The sequence below is a fragment of the Notechis scutatus genome, chromosome 9 (assembly GCF_049901735.1).
Source record: "Notechis scutatus isolate UNSWTSFEM ecotype Mainland chromosome 9, rNotScu1.2, whole genome shotgun sequence".
NCBI classification, from domain to species: domain Eukaryota; kingdom Metazoa; phylum Chordata; class Lepidosauria; order Squamata; family Elapidae; genus Notechis; species Notechis scutatus.
The window spans coordinates 22,897,497-22,915,167 of record NC_142017.1 but is presented as its reverse complement, the minus strand read 5'-3'; the positions used below and the strand labels follow the sequence as shown (position 1 = coordinate 22,915,167).

The following is a 17,671-nucleotide window of genomic DNA, read 5'->3' as shown; positions in this document are numbered from 1 at the left end:
GAATTATTTGCTTAGCAGAGTGATGGCATTCGGGAAAAAACTGTTCTTGTGTCTAGTTCTGGTGTGCAGGGCTCTATAGCGTCGTTTTGAGGGAAGGAGTTGAAACAGTTTATGTCTGGGATGTGAGGGGTCTGTAGATATTTTCACAGCCCTCTTTTTGACTCGTGCAGCATGCAGGTCCTCAATGGAAGGCAGGTGGGTAGTAATTGTTTTTTCTGCAGTCCTAATTATTCTCTGAAGTCTGTGTCTGACGTATGTCTGTCTTGTTAGGTTGCAGAACCAAACCAGACAGTTAAAGAGGTGCAGATGACAGATTCAATAATTCCTTGGGCAGTCTGAGCTTTCTGAGTTGGCGCTGAAAGAACTTTCTTTGTTGTGCTTTTTTAATGACATTTTTTGATGTTAGGTGTCCATTTTAGGTCTTGTGATATGACAGAACTTAGAAATTTGAAGGTCTCTACTGTTGATACTGTGTTGTCTAGTATTGTAAGAGGTGGTATTAGGGTTTCTTCTAAAGTCTACCACCATTTCTACGTTTTTGGGTGTGTTCAGTTCCAGATTGTTCCAGTTATACTACGAGGCAAGTTGTTCAACCTCCTGTCTGTATGCGGATTCGTCGTTGTCTCGAATGAGACCAATCACTGTTCTATCATCTGCGAACTTCAGTATTTTAACAGAAGGATCATTTGAGTCATTGATATATAGAGAGAAGAGAAGTCATTGATATATAGGGAGAAGAGAAGTGGAGAAAGCACACAGCCTTGTGGGGGCGGGGAGGGCTGTGCAGGTATCAGATGTGATTCTGCCTAGCTTCACCCGCTGCTTCCTGTCTGTTAGGAAGCTTATGATCCACTTACAAGTGTGTTCAGGTACCACTAGCTGGTTTAGTTTAGTTAAAAGAATGTCTGGAATGATGGTATTGAATGCAGAACTGAAGTCTACAAAGACGACCCTTGCGTAGGTATTTGTACTCTGCGCTATATCCTACAAGGTGTTGTAGGATATAGTGCAGAGCCATATTAACAGCATCATCTGTCGATCTATTTGCTTGGTATGTAAACTGCACGGGATCTAACAGCGGATCCGTGATGGTTTTCAGGTGGGACAGCACAAGCCTTTCAAAGATTTTCATAACTGCAGATGTTAAGAGTCTGTGGTCATCCAGTTCCCTGACGGAGGGCTTCTTTGGCACTGGGATGATAGTAGAGCGTTTGAAGCAAGAAGGAACATAGCACATCTCTGGTGATGAAAGTTAATTAGTGTTAATGAAGTGCCAAAAAGCAAAACCATGGTCAGTGTCTCAACGTATATTATTTCTTGGCAGAATTACCCTCCTGAGATTATGCAGATGATATTGGATAAGTATTTGGAAGCCACTGAAGACCCTATAGAGTTACGCAGTCAGTTTCAAAAAATGATGGAAGATGCCATCTTTGTCGTGCCTTCTCTTCAAACAGCAAGATACCACAGAGGTGAGTTCATCTACAAAGTCATAGTTTTTTTCCTAGAATAGAAATAGAACAGAATAGAGCAAAGGTGAATTTAATGTCAAGAAAGGATTTGTATAAAGCCCCATTGGGCCCTGTACTATATTTTCCCAGTAGATATTGGAAAACCAAGCAATGATCAGTTCTTGGTCTGGCGGTTATAAAATCAACCTCTTCATCTGCGAAGATATTTTTGGTCTCCAGTCAGTTCCAAAGTGTTCCGATATAATTTGTTGATTATATGCAATAAACGAATGGAATAATAGTTTCCCAGGTTGATCATGGAGCCTTTTTTATAAATAGGTGTTATAATCGACAAAGCCTAGTTTGTTAGAATGACCAAAGAGGAATCAGCTATGGTCACAGTGAGGGCTGCAAGAATTGGTGTCCACCAGTCAATGTTAGTTTTTAGATATTTTGGAAGGGTGGAGGCCTCTCTTGCTGTTTTATGATTTTTAACTGTACTTCTAATTGGTTTTTTTCCCTCTGATTGCAAATGGTAACCAGAAGGCTCAATTCAGAATTTCTGTCTGCTTTTTGTGGCAAAAATAACTTAAAAATACAATTCCCAACTAACTTGAGAAGGTTACAAAAAATAGACTATTCTTGTCATTTTTGTCATTTTAGCTATCTTATGAGAAGCATTTTGCCATTTCATCTAGAACCAGTACAAACAGAAATTAGAAGCAGTTTGGAACTTGATCCTTTTCAGGTGTCAACTTTAGGTAGTATTTTTTCTGTTGCAATAAATCAGGAAGGGGGGAAAAACCCCACTCTGCACCTGAAGGGAGATGAGCCAAGCTAGGAAGGACGTTTTGGTGCTCGGCATTCTTCCCCAGACCAGAAGAAATTCCAAGTCAAGGAGGTACAAAGGGCACTTAGTCCTTGATAAACTAATCTGCTTTTGCAGGTCTGGAAAAAAGCAACTAGAAATGTGGAAGAAAAACACTTTGGCCATAAAATACCACTTAAAACAAATATTCTTTTTAATAAGGTGAATCAATCCTGGTCATAGCTGAATAAATCAAAGCCAAAGTTCTAGAGCTCATTGTGTGGAGACAGTGTGGGAAAGTGGGAAAGAGAATCCATTCCACCTTAGCCAGATCCCCCTGAATTGCTTCTGGCTAATTTGGAAGCCCAAGGAGTCCAGAATAGATCCAAGGAGGGCTTCTCTTGCTTAGTTTAGAGGCATAAAGATTTAGAACAACTGCTCGAACTGGGGAAGAAGAACTTTCGCTGAGCATCATCGCAAAACAGAAAGCAGGGATGATCATACAGACTGGTGCAGCATCACTTGTATCCTGTCCAGTGAGGCTGGCATGGCATGTTCAGACATGGGCTTCTTAAAATTATTTCTGGACAGGCACCCGTCTTTCTGGCTACTGGAAAATTCTTCCAAGGCAACCCTCATTCCCTATTTCTATATATATATTGTGTTTTAATTTAACTTACGTAACCTTCTCTAAAAGTGCCCTCATGCCTGTTAATGCAGGATCCCAGCTGTCGTGTTCCTTGTCTCCCACTGAACACACGTCCCACGGCTCCTGGGTCTACACGGCTGTAACGCTTTCTCTGCCTCTCACCTTTTTCATAGATTCCGCTGCTCCGGTCTACTTTTATGAGTTCCAGCATCGCCCCACAGCATTCAGAGACAGGAAGCCAGATTTTGTAAAGGCAGACCATGGTGATGAACTCGGCTTTGTATTTGGGGGACCATTCCTGAGAAGCAACTCAATCACATTAAGTAAGCCCTGAAACAAATGAATGGAAATCCAGACATCTTGTCCAGATCAGGCCATTTACGAGGGGTTTGCAGATCAGCTTTCGTTCGATTCTATTCAGACCAGTGATTGACAGTTTAACTGCAGCTTGTTAATAAGCCATTTGGACCCAGGTGTTTGTGGCTGGCGAAAGAACTAGGAGAACTTTGCATGGATTTAGCAAGATTCTGTCTTAACTAGTCAGGTGGCTCAAATCAATGATCTTGTTTCATTCACAAACTGAAGACCTATTGGGGGACCCTGAAGATTCTACTTTTGCATGACAACAAGGCTGTCGGACCCAAAATAACATCCCATCAGATGATCAGGCCAAGAGCCCCACCCCACCCTGCCCAGCAGTTCCTAACTCAGACAGCTTGTCAGTGGCCCCAAAGTCTCAGGTTCACTTCGTGGGAAATGAGTTTAGCTGTAACGGCAGATAGATGGGAGTTGCTGGTGAACTTTCTCCAAAATAGGTTGAAATCCTTTTAAAGCCTTTAAATTCTAATTAGATTATGCATGGCGTGACTAAGTATTTTCTCTTGTGTGCTCTGCACAGGTGAAGCCACAGAGGAGGAGAAACGGCTTAGCAGAACAATCATGAAATACTGGAGCAACTTTGCCCGTAACGGGTGAGAGTTTGGCTATTTTGAAACACTGAATTTTGATGGCTGAGTTAAGTGATGACAGTTACGCTAAAGGCAAACCTCTGAATTCTTGACTCTGCTATTTCCAGGAACCCAAACGGCGAAGGTCTGGTGGAATGGCCACAGTATGGTCTGCATGAAGAGTATCTCGAATTAAACTTGGAACAAAGGAAATCAGAGAAACTGAGAAACAGCTATGTGGACTTTTGGTTAAAGACCCTGCCTGAAAAAATGAAAACAATAATTGAAGAAGAGAAAACACACCCAGAGCTGTAAAATTCTTGAGATGTGTACAGCACCAGTCTTGTCTGGACTGAATAGTACAGCTTATTAAACAAAAATTGTTCACACAGTCCAGAAATGAGTGTAATTTGTAACAATTTAATAAATGTCTTAAGTAATAATTGAGGCTAATGGCATTCAAAGTAATCAAATAAGAATTATCAATCATATTCAGTCAGTCTCCAACAGATCTTTATTTATTTTTTATTTATGTGTTTACTTGATTTGTCAATCGCTTACAAGATAATAGGTAGAAGTATATACATAGTTATGAATACATGAAATGGGTACATATAAGAAAAATAAGAGAAACAATAGGACAGGGACGGTAGGCACGTTGGTGCGCTTATGCATGCCCCCTACAGACCTCTTAGGAAAGGTCAATAGTAGACAGTCTAAGGTTAAAGTTTTTGGGGTTTGGGGAAAAAAACAGTCAGGTAGAGTATCCAGACATTGACCACTCTGTTGCTGAAGTTGTATTTCCTGCAATCAAGTTTGGTGCGGTTAACCTTGAGTTTGTATCTATTGTGTGCTCTTGTGTTGTTATGGTTGAAGCTGAAGTATTCATTGACAGGTAAGTCATTGCAATGTATGATTTTATATGCCATACTTAGATCAGAATGAAGACAGTGTAATTCAAGGTTTTCTAGGTCTAGAATTTCAAGTCTGGTGGCATAAGGTATTCTACAACGAGTAGAGAACTCTTCTTGTGAAATATTTCTGGACTTTCTCAACTGTGCTAATATCAGATACGTACCGTGGGTTCCAGACTGATGAGCTGTATTCGAGTATTGGTCTAGCAAATGTTTTGTATGCTCTGGTTAGTAGTGTGATATTGCCAGAGAAAATGCTACGTAGGATTAGGTTTACAACTCTTAATGCCTTTTTGGCTATGTAGTTACAGTGGGCTCTAGCACTTAGATCATTAGACAGTGCAGATGAATAAAAACTTCCCTTTAATCCAATGGTTCCCAAACTTTTTCAGTCCACCGCCCCCTTGGTGCTACAAACTCATCCTAGGTGCCCCCCACCCAGGGGTGGGATTCAAATTTATGTGGGTGTGGCCTAATTTGAGAGTGTGGCTTACTGGTCACGTGACTGGGTGGGCGTAACTTGCTGGTCATGTGACTGGGTGTGTGTGGCTTGTTGGCTGGGTGTGGCTTGCTGGTCACATGACTGGGTAGGTGTGATTTGGTGGTCATGTGACTGGGTGGGAGTGGCCAGGTGACTGGCAAACCAAATACAAGTGGTCCTCACTTAATGGCCGGTTGTTTAGCAAGTGTTCTAATTTATGATTGGCCTCCCCAGAGTTACTTGATCTGTTTTGGAGTTTTGACAGCTATGCACACACATACACACACACTCCCTTCCGACCCTGCTGGAGCAGGTCATTGGGCTAGAATCGGCAAAGCATCTCTGATTAGATTCTAGTAGTGAATAGAATTTAATCAGAGATGCTTTGCTGATTCTTGTTGATTTGTTTTATTTGTATTTCTTTATTTTATGTTGCTGAATTGCATTGACATGTGTGTCCCTTCTTGTGCACAACCCAGAAGTTTTTGTGATTCTTTGCAGCAAAAATTACCGACCTCTGGCTTTGCTCTACTTTTCAAACATGCCAGCACCGCCGTGTTCTAGGTGCCGGCCCCGCAGGTCCACCCCATTGAGCCCACTGCACCGGAGAGACCTGCCCAAGCAAGTCCGAGCGGAGCAGTGCACCAAATCAACGGGGTGAGCCTGGGAGAGGGAAAGAGAGGGAGAGAGAAAAGAAAGAGAGAAAGAGAGAAGGAAATATCTATTCTAGTCCAGTCACCTGCTCCAGCAGGATTAGAAGGGAGTGTGTGTGTGTGTGTGTGTGTGTGTGTTCTTGTAATTTACCAGTACATTTTGGTTTTGCCTTGGGGGGGAATTCCTTGGGGAAAAGTAATTTTTAGGGTGGAGATCTGGTCCAGTGGATCCTGTTTAAAACCTCAACAAAATGTGAGAACTTCCTGATAGTCTTGACCATGTTTCGTCCACAAAACCTGTAATAGAAGCCAAAGATGTTTCAATGTGGAAAAGGGCCTCAGTCTAAACTAGGCCTCATTTCAATCTGATGCATCAGCTCTCGCTCTCCCTCTCCCTCCCTCCCTCCCTCTCTCCCCTCCCTCCCAGACTGGCCTTGCTCTACTTCCCCAATGTGCCTGCGGGGCCGGCGCTTCGAATATGGATGGATGGATGGAGATAGAGAGAGAGACAGGTACGTAGGTAGGTCGATAGGTAGATCTATATTGGCAGGTAGGTAGGTAAGTAGACAGAAATATAGGCAGGCAGGTAGGCAGGAAGGCAGACAGACAGGCATACCTTTTGGATGGATGGATGGATAGACAGACAGACAGACAGAAAGAATGCGACAGTGGCAGCACTTTGGGAAAGTAGAATAAAGCCAGAGTGGCTTTGCTCTACTTTTCCAATGTGCTGCCGCCGCTACATTCGACGCACCGGCTCTGCAGGCTCACCCCATTGAGCCCCTTGCCGCTCCGGTGCAACAGTCAATGGGATGAGCCTGCAGGGCCAGCGCCTCAAACGCCCCCCTGCCGCCTCTTAGCGCGCCCAAGGGGACTGGCATAGGGGCGCTAAGAGGTGGCAGGGGAGCGTTTGAGGCGCTGGCCCTGCAGGCTCATCCCATTGACTGTTGCACTGCTCCGGAGCCGGCACCTCGAATGTGGCAGCACGTTGGGAAAGTAAAGCAAAGCCGCTGCCACTGCATTCAAGGTGCTGGCTCCGGAGCGGTGCAACAGTCAATGGGGTGAGCCTGCGGGGCCGGCGCCTCAAACACCCCCTGCCGCCTCTCAGCGCCCTCTTAAGGCATCCCACCGTCCCCCAGGGGGCGGTACTGCCCACTTTGGGAACCACTGCTTTAATCCATAGGATCCCAGATTCATTATGGCTCCTTCCGGGATGGAGCTCTGTAGCCCAGGGAGGCTGGGGTGTGTCTGCTCTCCTTCTCTGGAGTTGTGTTGGGGAAAGGGAGCCTCTTCTCTTAGAAAGAAAGGTCCAGAAGGAAAGGAGGGCAACCCTTATCCTCAATTCCCATTTGTCTTCTCAGATATCCTTTTCATAACTGATTTTTATATGGAACTATTTTTCTTATCCATCTTTGAGCAATCAACAAACAATGTATCATGATAATAGCCCATTTTTAATAAAGTTTTTCTTTATTAAACAAACAACCAAACACAAACAAGTTTACATTAAAAAATGAATGTGGTACAGTTTTCCTAACATCAATCATTGTCATTACATTGCTATATCCAGTAATAATATTACATAATTTCCGTCTATATACATTTAGTATACATTAAGTCATTCACTATTCCCATGAATTGTCCTCGCCTCTAGCCAATCATAAAATCTATCCCATATTATATAATAATCCGTATCTTCCTTATTCTTAAATTCTTTTGTTAGTTTATCCATTTCTACACACATTGTTATTTTCCTCAATATTTCCACTTCATTTGGGATATCTTTACTTTTCCATTTCTATGCATACGCCAACCTTGCTGCAGTAATTACATGGATCATTAAGTACATTTTCTCTTTATCATATTTCGTAGTGTTAATTCCTAGCAGAAAGAACTCAGGCCTATGTTGTAATTCAATTCCACACATTTCTTCTATCCACTTATGTAAATTTTGCCAGTATTTTTGGGCCTCTCTGCAACTCCACTATAAATGATAATAAGTTCCTCTTTCTTTATTGCATTTCCAGCAGATGGGGGGAAATTTAGAATTCATTTTCGCCAGTCTTGATGGGGGTATGTGCCATCTATAAAATAATTTATACAGATTTTCTTTCAAAGGAATCACTAAGGTCATTTTTTTTGTTTCTATTCCAAAGTTTTTGCCAATCATCTAAATTAGTGCTATAACCAAAAATTTTCATCCATACCACCATCCTTTAGTTCTGATCTCACCACCCCTATCTCATTCTTCATGGCCTCATGATTTGTTCTTGAACATCCTTGCTATTCTTGCGGGGCGGGGCGGGGGGGGGGGAGGGAAGAGGAACGTGGACTTTCTTGTTTTTCTCTGAAGATGCTTCATTTCTCATCCAAGAAGCTTCTTCAGCTTCTTCAAACCTTGGACTGTTGATACAGAGGCATTCTCTTCCGATTCCACCTGTATGTCCTTATCCTGCTATAAGGAGACCCTGTAGCTTTCCGGTCAGACTTTGGGGGTCTCTCTCTCTCTCTCTCTCTCTCTCTCTCTCCCTCTCCCTCTCCCTCTCCCTCTCCCTGACCCACATCACAGGGTTGTCATTATTGTTATGAGGAAAATAGAAGGAGGAAGGAGGATTAGGTAGGTTCACCACCTTTGAATTATTTATAAAAACAATAAACCTGTTTTTTAAAGAATAGAAAAACCTTTACAAGTTGTTTTTCCACACGGCAGATCAAGTATCTAATAGCTGAGATTTTAAAAATACCCAGAGAAAGGGAAACTAGGACTTAATGCTATGAAAAAGATGGTCCAAGGATTTCATCATAATTTAACCACAATGTGAAATGGAGGCTCAGAAAGATTCCAAGCTTCACTTCTGAAAGGGAGACCCAGGGGGCCAGGCGCTCCTCAGGCCCCCAACCTGCAGCCTGGCTCTTTCTCGGGGGAGCCAAGTGGGCAAATGGCAACCCCAGAGCAGTGGTGGGATTCAATTTTTTTTTTTTTTACTATTGGTTCTGTGGCCGTGGCTTGGTGGGCGTGGCAGGGGAAGGATACTGTAAAATCTCCAGTCAGGGTTGGTATTTGCCAGTTCTCCAAACTACTCAAAATTTTCGCGACCGGTTCTTTAGAACTGGTCAGAACCTGCTGAATGCCACCTTTGCCCCAGAGCCAAGACACCAGGACCTCTACAGCCTGGCTGTCTTGGGAAGGAAGGAGAAGGTAGGAGGCAACCGGAGGCCAACAAAGCAGGGAGACAGGAGAGACGGGAGCAGTGGAGGGAGGGGAGCTGCCCCTGGACTGTCCAGATGTGGCCTGGGCAAAGGGCCCTTAGCCGGGGGCTCCGTTTCCTCTCTCCTGGCAGGGAAGCTGGAGTAAAAGAGCCGGTCCAAAGGGGCAGGGAAAGAGAGGAAGGGGTGGGCTGGGGCAGCCCGGCTGACTTTCCCTTCTCTGCCTCTCTCCACTCTGGTTCCTGCCAGGCTCTAATGGAGGACAACCATTTCAGCAGCTTCCCAGCAGGACTGGCTGCATTACTTTCAGGCCAGCCTTTTCTTTCTTCCGCCTGCTCTTCTCTGGGGGGAAATGAGCCCCAGGGCTGTTCCCTAAGATGGGCCCTGAGGAGGCACCCTTTGGTCCTTTGATCTCACTTCAAGGTTCTCCCAGCCATGGACCCTTCAAGCCTCCAGTCTCCCCTCCTGGAGGTCTTTGGGTTCCTGTGGCTGTCCTCCATGGAAATAGGAGACAAAAAGGTTCCAGAGATACCAACTTGAGCAACCTTTCTGGGATTGGAAGAGCTGGGAAAAGGTTCCCCACATCACCATCTCTGCCTTTCGTTCCAGGGAGAGAAGAAGTTGCTGAAGGAGGCCTTTGGCCTCATGCTCTGAGACCTTCTTCAGCAGTCTGCAACAATGGAGTGCTTAATTTTTATTTTGAAGGGAAGGGCCTTTAAGTCCCAAGGGAGCTTGAAGGAAAATTGGGCCAGGGCAGACATTCATGGAATCGCAAAACTCTCCCGAAACGTTCTAATATAGGGGAATAATCTAAGTGTGAGGGTTGTTCTTAAGGATAGGCATCAAGTATCGTGGGAATCTGCCTTGTCACAAGAGCTGTTTCCCTTCATGCTGGCACCTCTTCACAAGGAGGCCTCTTTAACTGTAATGCCACAATTGCAGGTAAGAGACCAAAAGGGTTTATAGAGTCCTTTGCTTGAAATGCCATCCCAAAGCTTCCTCCTTCCAAAGAGGCTGGGATTTAAGAGGCTGGGAGGAACCCTAGAGGGAGAGGCCTAAGGAACCTTCCCTAAATTGCACGTAGGTGTTTTGACCATGAGATTCCTGGGAGTTCATCATGAGATTTGACCATGAGATTCCTGGGAGTTCCAATCAAAGGTGTCTTTTTTGTCCCAATTCCACAGCGGTTTGGGGAACACAGTTGGCAAGGCTTCTCATCCGCCTGGAGTCTGTGGGAGCCAACAAATAGGATGCACGTACATAGCAAACTGAAAATAAAATGGAAACCTTTGGGTTCCCCACTGGACTTGGTCCCCCATCCTGATATAACGTCTTTCTTGGGAGGAAGGGAGAGGCAGGGGGCCTTTTTCCTTTTGGTGCACTTGATGACCGACTAGGACACGGGTCTCCAACCTTGGCAACTTTAAGACTTGTGGAGTTCAACTCCCAGAGTTCCTCAGCCAGCTTTTTTTTCAACTTCTCAATCACCTTTGCTGGCTGAGGAACTCTGGGAGTTGAAGTCCACAAGTCTTAAAGTTGCCAAGGTTGGAGACCCCTGGACTAGGGAATCCTTTGACACGATGTCCTATTGCTAAGACTTGTGTCGATGGGCCAAAAGAGGGAATGACTCTGAGAGACACTTGTTAGGAATATAAGTCACCTAACAGGTATTTGGGTTAGAAATATATAAACCAAGATAAACATTTTAAGGTGGAGATATGTTAGCTCATTTAAACTTCATGAAAAGAATTTTTCAAGAGCTACATGAAAAGGAACTGATATTTTCAGAGCTGCATCAAGTTTACATCATTCTTTCCTTATTGGATGAAAGTTATGATGATTATATATCTTCACTGGAAGTCCTGCCCAGAAATAAACTGACATTGACTGACATAACTGGAAGGTTGCTAGAAGAAGCAAGAAGACGGCTGGATAGGGATCAACTGAGGAAGAAACAACCACAAGAAGAGGATTTGTCTTCAACTGCCTATACTGTTAAGAAATGTTTTTCTTGTGGGGCTAAGGGAAAACAACAGAATACTAGTAAACACCAGATGGCTAAGAAGAATGTTAGTTTAGCTATGTCTAGCAATTCAACTGTAAACCATGATTTGTGGGTTGTTGATAGTGGAGCATCGCAATGCATTACTAAAGATAGAAAAAGGTTTATAAAGATGTCCACGAGTAAGCAACATGTATCATTGGCAAATGGATGGAAGATTAAAGCATCAGATGAAGGTACTGCATATTGTTCTTGTATAAATGAACATTTAACTATGTTATATGTACCTAAACTGAAATTTAATTTATCAGTAAGGGCTTTAGTTAATCTTGGTTATGTAGTAACCTTTAGGGGAGATAACTGTATAATAGAGAAAGAGGGTAAAAGTGTTACTGCTACATTAAAGAATGATTTATATGTGATACATGGTGACCAGTTGAAGATGGCTAACTCGGTTTATAACAATGTTAAGCCACATGATGAATGTATACATTTATTACATAGACGTTTAGGGCACATTAATTTCAAAATGCTCAAACAAACTGTTGAATTGTCAGAGGGAGTAAAATTGAAACCCTGTAGCAACTATTTACACTGTAATGCTTATAGTCAAGAGAAGAGCAAGGTTACTCCTGCAAACAGACTTAATGGGTTTAAGACCAAAGAACCTTTAGAGGTTATTTTTGCTGACATAATTGGTTCTAAAAAACCAAGTTTAGGCGGTGCCTGTTTTATATTTTGAGTATTATGGACCATTACTCACGATATGGTTTCTGCTATCTTATGAAAAACAAAACAGAAACATTCCAACACTTCTTTAACTGGCTAAGGTTTGCTGAGAGAAAAATGAAAAGTAAAGTAATTACTTTAGTAACTAATAATGGGACTGATTTTGTTAACAAGAGATTCCAAACTATGTTAAAATTGGCTGGTGTTGAGCATAAACATTCTGCACCTTACAGACCACAACATAACTCGTTTGTAGAACAAAGAGGGCAAACATTACAAGCCATGGCTCGCACTATGTTATCTGATTCAGGTTTACCTGAAACATGTGGGGTGAGGCCATAATGTGTAGTAACCATGTTTTAAACAATGTAGTTAATACAACAACTGGAGAATTGCCATTCACTCGTTGGCATGGCAGAAAACCAAATTTAAGTTACCTACACACATTTAGAGCTCCAGCATGGGTGCATATTCCCTCACAAGTAAGACTGAAAGGGCAACATAAAGCTAAGAAATTATTTTTTGTAGGTTATGAGGCCAACCATAGACCATTGAGATTTGGGGATCAAGGTACAGCTCATGTTTATTGTAGTGCTAGTGCAAAATTTCTCGAGCACGTTGGATGGGATAAACTGGAACAGGAATCCAGCAATGATGTTATTATTGACACCCAAATAGTCCCTAAAGATAAAATCAGTAAACCCCAAACAGCCATTAAAGAGGAAGAACAGGAGGAGGTAGAAGAACAGGCACAGGAAGAAATAGAACAGGAGCAGGTGGCACAGGAAAGCCCACCAGTAAGCCCTGTATTACCAAGACGTTCAACCAGTGTAACACGACCACCTGATAGATATCAGGCTAGTGTTTTATGCCAAGTGAATACAGTTCCAAGTAATTATAGGGAACTAAAACTGTATCCTGCTAAGGATCAGGTTGCTTGGCAGAAAGCAATGGATAAGGAACTGGAATCATTAAAAAGACTGGAGGTATACGAAAATGTTAAGTTACCACTAGGTAAACATGCCATAGGATGTAAATGGATATATAAGCTATATATAAGATATATAAGATATATAAGACAGGTGTAGATGGGACTGTTACCCATAAAGCCAGGTTAGTAGCACAAGGGTTCAATCAGACAGCAAATGACTATGATGAGGTGTTTGCACCGAGTCTGAAGGCTACTACATTAAGAGCAGCATTAGTGTGGGCAGCTAAGGAGAAATATATTATAAATCATTTGGATGTAGAAACGGCATATCTGCATGCACCGTTGCAACATACTATATATTTAAAGAAACCTTTAGGTATCAAAGATGATAATACAACTGATTGCTGGAAATTGAAAAAGAGTCTTTATGGCTTAAAGCAATCAGGATATGAGTGGAACCAATGTATAGTTAAAGAATTAACTAAGATAGGTTTTGTAGCTGGCATGGCTGATCCATGTTTGTTTAAAAAAGAAACTAATTGTGTAATTTAATTATTGTTATTATTTACTGATGACATAGCATTAATCACCAAAACTGAAAAAGAAGCTACTAAAATAATCTCACTGTTGGAACAGAAATTTAAGATAAAACAGTTAGGAGAAATCAAACAATATCTTGGTTTAAAGATAGATAGAACTAGGGGAGGATACAACATCTCACAGGCAGATAAAATTAACCAATTACTAAAAAGTTTTAAAATGGAACTTTGTAAGCCGGCTAAGACACCAATGAACCAGGAGTTTAGCCATAGTGATGTTCAAAGTCCTGTTTTTGATAAGAACATTTATCAGTCCTTGATTGGTAGTTTATCTTATCTCAGTAATTGGTCAAGGCCAGATATTGCATACAGTGTGAATGAATGAGCGAGATTTAACACTGAGCCAACTGAAAGGCACTGGCAAGCTGCTAAACATGTGTTAAGATATCTGAAACAAACAATGCATTATGCATTGTATTTGGAGCCAAAAGATGAACTGAATTTGACTGCATATGCTGATGCAAGTTTTGCTACAGACATAAATACACAAAAATCTACATCGGGTACTCTAGTATTATTGGGAAAAGCATTGATTGGATGGAGATCTATTAGACAGAAACATCTAAGTTTGTCAACAATGGAGGCTGAATTCTCATGTTTGTCTTTACTATGTACAGATTTAGTTTTGTATAAGCAATTATTAATTGATATGAGAATTAATATAACAGATTCTATTGTAGTTTACAAAGACAACCAATCAGCAATACAGATGGCTTCAAATATTGCTGTTAAAACAAGAACAAAACACACAGATTTAAGATATTTAAATGTGAGACAATGTGTGCAAGGTAAAATAATTAAACTGGAATACTGTATGTCAGAAAACAATATAGCAGATCATTTTACAAAAGCCCAAGGCTCTATAAAGCATAAGGCTAGCTGTGAAGATTATGGACTTAGAATGTAAGGTTGTATATATTGCCTTACCCAAAAGGGGAGAATGTTAGGAATATAAGCCACCTAACAGGTATTTGGGTTAGAAATATATAAACCAGGATAAACATTTTAAAACTGTATCTTTAAGAAAATGCAAAACTGTAATTAAGTGTGGTTTCTCAAACGGCCATAAGATGGAGCCAGAAACCCAGGTTGTTTAGCCTTAGTCTCAGAAGAGAGTGTGAGTAAATTACCTCAACAACACTTGGGCGACAGCACAGTGGACTTCCTTCTGTCTCTTCCAGATCACTGAAGACCGCCAGGAGTTTTCACCGTTTCATGTTGAAATTTGGCTGGTTTCATTCCTAGAGGCCACTTGAGTTTGGAACATGAAGCTGGCAGAGGAGTTTCGTTTGGGGCTGGCACTGGTATGTGGAGAAAAGGTGGAGAAGGTGAGCTCTGATAGGATCCCGTGAGGATTCTGAGGGCTTTGTGTTGTCATCCCTACTAGTCAACTGTCAGTTGTTGTCAGTTGTTGGTGATCCAATTGAAAATGGTGCCTAGGATGTAAGTAGGTTTCTTTCAAGGCTGCTGGGCTCCAGGGACCTGATTTCTCAGAGGATTGGCTATTCCATGGGGGAGGGGGATCGCCATTTGTGGCCCTTTTAGAAAAGGGGAATGGGGGGGGGAGGGGAAATGTGTTCCAAATAAATTTGACCCTGAGTTCCTTATTGGCGCTAAAAGGCTTGGCTGAGTCCTTTCCAGGTGGTTGGGATAACTTAGGAGCCTCACATTTCCTGTGAATTAGGAAAATCATTCTCAAATCGGATACACTCACCTGGCTGTGGGACGACACATCCTGTCATGCCAAACCAAATCAAGGTGAAAAGGGAGAGTCTGCTCCAGCCAGAAGTATCGCCTTCTCATTTCCTGAATCAAAGTGATTGTGGTAACTAGGCTTTCCTTACCTTCCTTTTGCTCCCTCTCCTAGGGCTTCTTTCCGATCTTGGTGGTGTTTTGGAGGCCCACGAAAGAAGGCAAGGGACCCAGGCGCCGGGGGAGGGGAGGGGAGCACCGAGGCTCCTAGAAAAAAAAAGTCCGGTTCATCATTCACCCGGAGCTCCAAAAAGTGGAGCTGTGTGGTGAGTGGACCCTTGGATTGGGCTGCAACCCTGAGAGGGAAAGGGGAGGGTTTCCCTTTGGAGGGGATATGCAGGGCACGCACCTGCACCTTTGGAGATTCAAGGTTGCGCAGAGGGACAGGAGGGAGGCCGAGCTGTCCCCCCTTCCTCCTGCAGCTCCTGCAGCGTCTCTGGGGACTCCCCACAAGTTCTCCTGCTTCCCTCTGACTCTTCAGGGAACCTTTTCAGGTGGCTCCCCTGCACTTCTTTCTAGGGGGGAGGGAGGACCTAGATTTGCCTGAGGCCTCCCTGAGAAGCTCCCTCCTGGCCAGGAGATCCACCAGCCCTGTGAGGCAGGAAGAGGTTTTAAGGGAAGATGGAATTGGGTCTGGAGGGGAAGAAGAGCCCTGCATAGGAGGGCCTGGTGTTGGATGGTTCTCTTCCTCTGAGGGTGGCCTGAGACTCTGCTAAGCACCTCCCACCTCTCCTTCCCCAGATCTCTCCACAAAGGCAGTGAAGGAGAGGAGGCTCTTCACGAAGAGAAACCCCACCGTAGGTAGCCAACAGGACTTCCCCACCCTCCTAGGACCTCTCCCTGGGGAGGAAAGGGCAGGGAGGCGGGCTGTCTTTTCCCTTGGGTTCCACTTGAGGGTGGACGAGGGAGTCCTGGGCAGAACCCCTTGCGGCTCATTCTTGGGTCGATGGGCCGAGGGAGGATGGGGGATGACCCTGCAGGGCCCTTTGGCAGCCGGATTCTTTCTGTCTCTTCCAGGTCACCCAAGTCCAGCAGCCCTGGGAAGAAGTTGGGGTGCCTGAAAAGGGTCCTTTCATTAACGAAGGTAACTTTGTCACTGATCAAGTTGTAAATGAAGGTAGTGGTGGCTGGCCGTCAACATTCAATCCAAAGTGAAGGCCCTGGATGGCATTTCGGGTGCTTGGCAACGAGTCCACTCTTGCGAGCGTTTGCAGCCTCTGATGGTGATGCAATCACATTTTGCAAGAGGTTTTGTTGATGGTCTGGATTTGAACTCACAACCCCATGATTTGCTTTAGGACCTCATGCGATACGCTTAAGAACTATTATAAAAACGGTCTTAAAATGGACCAAAATTCTGGACTCCACTATTGTCATCATTTGAAGGCGACCCTTTTGTGGTTTCCAGCAATGTAGCCGAGACGTTAACCTGCAACCTTCCCGTGTTGTTGATAGACATGGGCTTCCGTTCCATTCGCCCCCCTCCCTCCTTCATTTGTCTCCCCTTTTCACCCCACGCAGGCGACTTGACTTTGGAGGAGCTCTGACTTCCTGCCTGGAAAGAAATGCAAGGGAGGACCTGTGGACCGTTTGTGTGGGAGTCGGATTCCCCTCTTCATGCCGAGGTTCTTAAAGGGAACAGGAAGAGAAATCCAGAGACTTTCCTTGTAGCCTTCACGAATAAAGACCTTGAGAGAAACGGAACTTGGATGTTCCATACGTTGACAGAGAAAGAAGACTCTACTACGCTCAAAGATGGAAGGATACTTGGATTCCCACAATGGACGAATGGCTGCAGAAGTTGATGGAGTTGACAAAGACCCTAAATTGACCGCTTTGATTAAAGGAAAGGAAACAGATACTTTTGGTTCTACTTGGAAACCATTTTCAGACTTGGTGCTTTGAGGGCCACAGAGGATGGACTTTGTAATAGTTGAAGTTTGGTTTTGTAGTACTGGTCACTTCACTTTCAAGAAAACGCCTCTCTGTCAGAAACCAGGACTGGCAGGAGAATATTAGATACACTGCAGAGAAGAGCTTCCTTTTCTCTGTTCTCAAGCCTCCATGATCAAAGCAAAGATTCTACCTCAATTTTGGGAAGTGCTGAGCGTGTCTCTTACCCAGACACATTTCGATGCTTTTCCTTTGCAAATGTTTCTTTTACTGAGAATCCAATGCTCTTTTCTTTTTTAAAAAAGTTTTTTATTTTTCTAAACACAGACAAAACAATACATAAAAACATAAAACCATCTTTCAATTACATACAGTGTGTTGACTGATTGCAATTCTTTTGTGCTACGTGTCCATCGTCCTTCACAAGTCACATAAATTCTCATATTTTCCATTTTATGTACATATATATAAGTATTATTATCATTATGGTTCTTTCATTTAACAATAACTATTTGTTCCAACACTTCATATAGGATATTCAACATTTTAAACCAATATGTAATGTAACTTCCATTGCCACTTCATCTAATAAAAAAATACATTCTTATATCATTTTCTCTTAAATTCTATTATTTTTATATTGTAAAGTTATCTA

At 43.0% G+C, this 17,671-nt stretch overlaps 1 protein-coding gene across 1 annotated transcript; it reads left to right on the top strand.

The window, feature by feature from the left end:
* Positions 1-1,292: 1,292 nt before the first annotated feature.
* LOC113429225 (carboxylesterase 5A-like) lies at positions 1,293-4,246 on the top strand. Its single transcript, XM_087971866.1, has 4 exons — positions 1,293-1,472; positions 3,082-3,231; positions 3,807-3,879; positions 3,984-4,246. The coding sequence occupies exons 1-4, from the start codon at positions 1,343-1,345 to the stop codon at positions 4,168-4,170; spliced, it is 540 nt and encodes a 179-aa protein (XP_087827992.1). The 5' UTR covers positions 1,293-1,342; the 3' UTR covers positions 4,171-4,246.
* Positions 4,247-17,671: the final 13,425 nt, after the last annotated feature.

Coding starts and splice junctions, on each gene's coding strand:
- LOC113429225 (XM_087971866.1), top strand. CDS start 1,343: ATGCAGATGATATTGGATAAGTATTTGGAAGCCACTGAAGACCCTATA. Junction 3,232..3,806: donor AAGCAACTCAATCACATTAA/GTAAGCCCTGAA, acceptor TGCTCTGCACAG/GTGAAGCCACAGAGGAGGAG. Junction 3,880..3,983: donor AGCAACTTTGCCCGTAACGG/GTGAGAGTTTGG, acceptor TGCTATTTCCAG/GAACCCAAACGGCGAAGGTC.